Source organism: Penaeus vannamei, chromosome 10 (genome assembly GCF_042767895.1).
Source record: "Penaeus vannamei isolate JL-2024 chromosome 10, ASM4276789v1, whole genome shotgun sequence".
NCBI lineage: Eukaryota > Metazoa > Arthropoda > Malacostraca > Decapoda > Penaeidae > Penaeus > Penaeus vannamei.
Window position 1 is genome coordinate 5,289,975 of NC_091558.1, and position 5,000 is coordinate 5,294,974.

The window sequence follows — 5,000 nt, forward strand, 5'->3', positions numbered from 1 at the left end:
TTATTTTTTTTTAGGAGCAGAAAATGTGGAAAATGTTTTTTTTTCTTTCATTCTTTCTTTCTTTCTTTCTATTCTTCTTCTTTTTAGAGGAACTAAAATGTGGAAAAAGGAAGAATAATTCGTAATTGATTTAACTGATACAAGGAACATTATTATAATGAATACGATTATGATTAGCATAATGATAATGATAAACTCCCTATCGCAAAAAAATATATACCGTGCATAATTTCATACATGAAGTAGGTCTCTGATACGAAGAGACACTGGTTAAAAATATATATACTTAAAAAGACGATACTGAGTGTAAAGATCATTCTAAATAGATAATTGATCAATCGAGATAGAACAATGAAAGAAAACAGCAGAAAATTAACAAAGAATTGATAAAAAATAAAAAATATATATGCAAACAGGGAATGAAAAGGTAATGGATCTTCCAGCTATGTTCAGGATGACGAAGTTGTTTCATAGAGAAAGATATAAAGTGAAGTGAACGAGTAAAGAAAGATAGATAGATAGATAGATAGATAGATAGAGAGAGAGAGAGAGAGAGAGGGAGAGAGAGAGAGAGAGAGAGAGAGAGAGAGAGAGAGAGAGAGAGAGAGAGAGAGAGAGAGAGAGAGAGCAAGAGAGAGAGAGAGAGAGAGAGAGAGAGAGAGAGAGAGCAAGAGAGATAGAGAGAGAGATAGATAGAGAGAGAGAGAGAGAGAGGGGGAGAGAGAGAGAGAGAGAGAGAGAGCGAGAGAGAGAGAGAGAGAGAGGGAGGAGGTGAAGAGAGAGCGTGAGAGACGAGAGAGCGAGAGGGCGAAAGAGAGAGAGAGAGAGAGAGAGAGAGAGAGAGAGAGAGAGAGAGAGAGAGAGACAGAGAGAGAGAGACAGATTAGAGAGATAAAGAGAGAGAGAGTGAGAGAGGGAAAGAGAAAGAAAGAGAAGGTTGGGAGGATAGACAGACAGACAGATCGATAGATAGAAAGTGAGAGAGAGAGATAGAGAGAGTTGGTGGGGGGAGGTAGACAGGTATAAAAAGATACATTTAAAAAAGGAAGAGAGAGAGAGAGAGAGAGATCATTGTGTAGTAAAAAGTGAAAAAATACGAAGCAAACATTAATTCCAATAAAAAGACAACTGTTTCCTTTAAATACATTATGATTTTATATCAATGTTTTTTTTATCAACATTTCTTTGGCAACTAACGCATGACAATATCTGGGTTTTTATATTTTTTTCTAAATTCTTTCTACATCAGTCCATGAAATCGTTGATAATAAAAACAGGATTTTTTTTTATGTTATTACTTTTATGTATTGGTAAAAAGGGCATTGGAGAGGCAGTGCAAAATACAACAGATGAGTGATCTAAAGTTCTCTGTCTATCTGTCTCTCTCTCTCTCTCTCTCTCTCTCTCTCTCTCTCTCTCTCTCTCTCTGTCTCTCTCTCTCTCTCTCTCTCTCTCTCTCTCTCTCTCTCTCTCTCTCTCTCTTTCGCTTTACAGTACGCAGACATTTAATAAAAGAAATACCATAACTCGATGTGAAGCTCGAAACAACAAATTTAATCAGTAAGAGAGAAAATAAAGGATATACATAAGAAAAAAATAGACATAGATATAGAGAAAAGACAGATCGTCTAAATTCAAATACTATATTCCATAAATTACAACGGTTATTCTTTTAATTTCGTTCTAGAATTATAGAAGTTCTTGATGACGTATATTATTTGGAAGCGTGTTCAAGATCTTGGGTCCACGTATCTGTATTTGTCGTGACTTTGTATTTAGTCTTTCAATATACAGAGACTTTACCTGGCATGTTTGGATACTTACTGTGTTCCGTAGAGTTTGTAAGGGCAAATTATGGATACTTCCCATGAATGAGTTTGTGAATAAAAACACATGTATCATAGCTGTATTTAATGTGGATTTTTTACTACTATGATTATTGTGTGTTCGGAGTGATATTGTCCAATTTATTATTATTACCCAATGCAACTCTCGCAGCAAAGTTTTATATGGATTTTTAATTACTATAATTTTTATGTTCGGAGTGATGTCATTAAATGTATTAATATTACCTAATGTAACTCTCGCAGCAAAGTTTTGTAATTTTTTTTTTTTTCTGCGTCTGGGTTTTGTTAGTCGAATCCCAAACAATTAAGGAATAGTTAATTATCCTTAGAATTAGAGTTTGCACAGCAGCAATTATAGTTTCAGAAGTACTTTAATTCCTTATGCGATTAAGATATATCAGTGTGTCCGTGTATATGTTGTCAACGTGTGTTTCAAATGAAATCTATCTAAGTGTAATATATCTAAGATCTGCCTTCATATTCTAAGGTTGTGTCACTGGGAGTTTTAGCTATGTTCTGTCAACTACCTGTGAATATACATTGAGTTTTATGTGGATTTAGTTTAAGGCCATTAGTGTCAAAATATACTTGTGTAAGAATATGTTGTTTACTGATGAACTATAACGAAAATGAATCATCGGCGCAGTGCACTAAAAGGCAGTGATGGGTTATGGTTTTGCAAAATGGAATTTGAGAGCTAATTCGAGGGCAACTTTTCCCGCTGATATCAAAAATGACATCAATTTATATACATCACGTCACATTTCTTAACAAAATTGTCAATTTATGCAGACATCCAAATTCTCCTTGGCTGTAAACATCCTTGTGTTCTGTTTTATCAAATCTAACAAATCAACTCACACATTAAAACCAAATATTTAATAACTATGACATGGCAAATGCAATATAATCAACAGGGATCTGCCTTATGTGTTTTAAAGAAATTCGTAAGCATCGAGAAATTTTCTATTGTTGGACCTTCTGGAAAGGCAGGAAGCGTCGCAATCTCGCTGCAAGCTCGAGCAATAATCATATTTATATCCCATCTTCCTTGATATCTTTGTTCCATTATCTTGATATCTTAATGGAACTTCTCTCCCTGCTCTTCGCTGACATTACCAAGATTTTCTGGAAGTTCATCCAAATGACTGTCGAGGAAGTGAGTCTAGATGCTCATATTAAAGCCAAGGTGACGGAAACGGAAAATGTGTTCTTTGACAATATCCTTCTAATTATCTGCCTTGTTATTTTCCAAGAAATTCTGCACTTTCCAGGCAGGATTTTCTATCCCATTCATGGATGTGATGATAGAAGGATCCTTTAGCAACTTTCTTATTTGGGGTCCATCGAAAATGCCGTTTTTTCTCAACACTAAAACCACTAAATGTTGCTCTAATATACCTGAAACAATCACCATATTTGTTCAAAGGTTATACAAATTGTTTTGAAACAATCACCATCTTTGTTCAAAGGTTATACAAATTGTTTCATCAGTCCAAGCTGTATGTGAAGTGGAAAAATTATCCGATTCAGGTCCACCAATGGCTCATTCACAATATTTTTTCTCCCCAACGTTCAGACTGTCCTTCTTTGGCCAGTCTTTTCTAACCTAATGTTCAGCTCTGGCTCGAATATCCTGTAAGCATAATAAACAAGGATATTTTATGTATAAAATAAATATATAAAATAAAATAAGTATATAAAACACAAGGATAATTTGTGTACTCACTCTGTAGTCCTAGAAGAAAACCTACCATTTGCAAGCCGACACAAATTAACTATTGGTGCTCATCGTATTAGATCTTTTATAGGACTACTTTTATGTTTTCATACTTTTCCTTGAGTGTCACTGAATGTCCTATTAAAAGTGCACCATATTTATTGCCATTGAGCAACACGCATTTTAGACTTCTTTTTGTGCTATCGATGGATAAACGCCATTCGGTGGAACAGTACTGAATTCCTCCCATTTCATTCAGAAGACCTTTTACATTAAGGCAATACACAAAACCACCATCTTTTCTGAAATGTAGCAACTTTCTCTTTTTCAGTTTTGTTCATTTTTAACGGACTTTGCATAATTTAGAAATCAACCAGTGTCAAACTAGAGAAACCTGACATGTGGCACAAAAAAACAATGATATTTTTATAAATCAGCGCATCAAACTGCATCATAAACAGTTACTGAATTTCAATTAACAAAAATTCTATCGGGCAGTGTAATTCATTTATGAAAGTTGTAAGTAGGATTGGACCGAAAAGAGATCCTTGTGGAACACCAAAAGATACTGGTTGTTTTGATAAAATACTTTCATAAATTCCTACCGACTGGACCATTGTACCTAAATAACTTCTAAGCCAAAAGTTACCAATTCTATGACTTATTAGTTTATTAGGGAGAATTTCATGGTTGAGAGAGAGAGAGAGAGAGAGAGAGAGAGAAAGAGAGAGAAAGAGACAGAGAGAGAAAAAGAAAAAGAGAGGCAAAGACAAAGAGAAAGAGACAAAGACAAAGAGAGAGAGAATAAATAAAAAAAAAATCCCTACCTTACTGACAATAGACACAGAGGCCGCAGCGGTGGTGGTCGTGGCACAGGAGTGTGGTGGAGACACGCCGTTCATGCTGGCACCCTGCTCGATGAACGTGACATTGGGTCGAGTGGGGTTCATCTCGCCGGTGGAAGGGCTGTGGCGGTACCGGACGGAGGGGGCCTGTGGGGGAGAGAGGGGCGGGGGGTGCGAGTGAGTTGGTGGGGAAGAGAGAGAGAGAGAGAATGCATGCTTATATGTGTATGCATATATGTATATATTTACATATATATGTACATACACATACGCAAACACACACATACACATAAGCACACACACACACACACACACACACACACACACACACACACACACACACACATATATATATATATATATATATATATATATATATATATATATATATATATATATATATACACGTATATACATACAAATTCTTACATATGTGTGTGTGTATGTACATATGTATGTGTATGTATGTATATATGTATTTATGTATGTATGTATGTATGTGTGTATATATACATATGTGTGTGTACACATATACATACATATTTGTGTGTGTGTATATATATATATATGTATATATATATATATATA

At 35.1% G+C, this 5,000-nt stretch overlaps 1 protein-coding gene across 1 annotated transcript in view; it reads right to left on the reverse strand.

Moving 5' to 3' along the window:
- LOC138863080 (uncharacterized) overlaps positions 1 to 5,000 on the reverse strand; it is a 28,184-nt gene that overhangs the window by 6,773 nt on the left and 16,411 nt on the right. Inside the window, exon 3 of the mRNA XM_070126815.1 lies at positions 4,395 to 4,559. Within this exon, the coding sequence (XP_069982916.1) occupies positions 4,395 to 4,559 (165 nt within the window). The remainder of the gene's footprint in view (positions 1 to 4,394; positions 4,560 to 5,000) is intronic.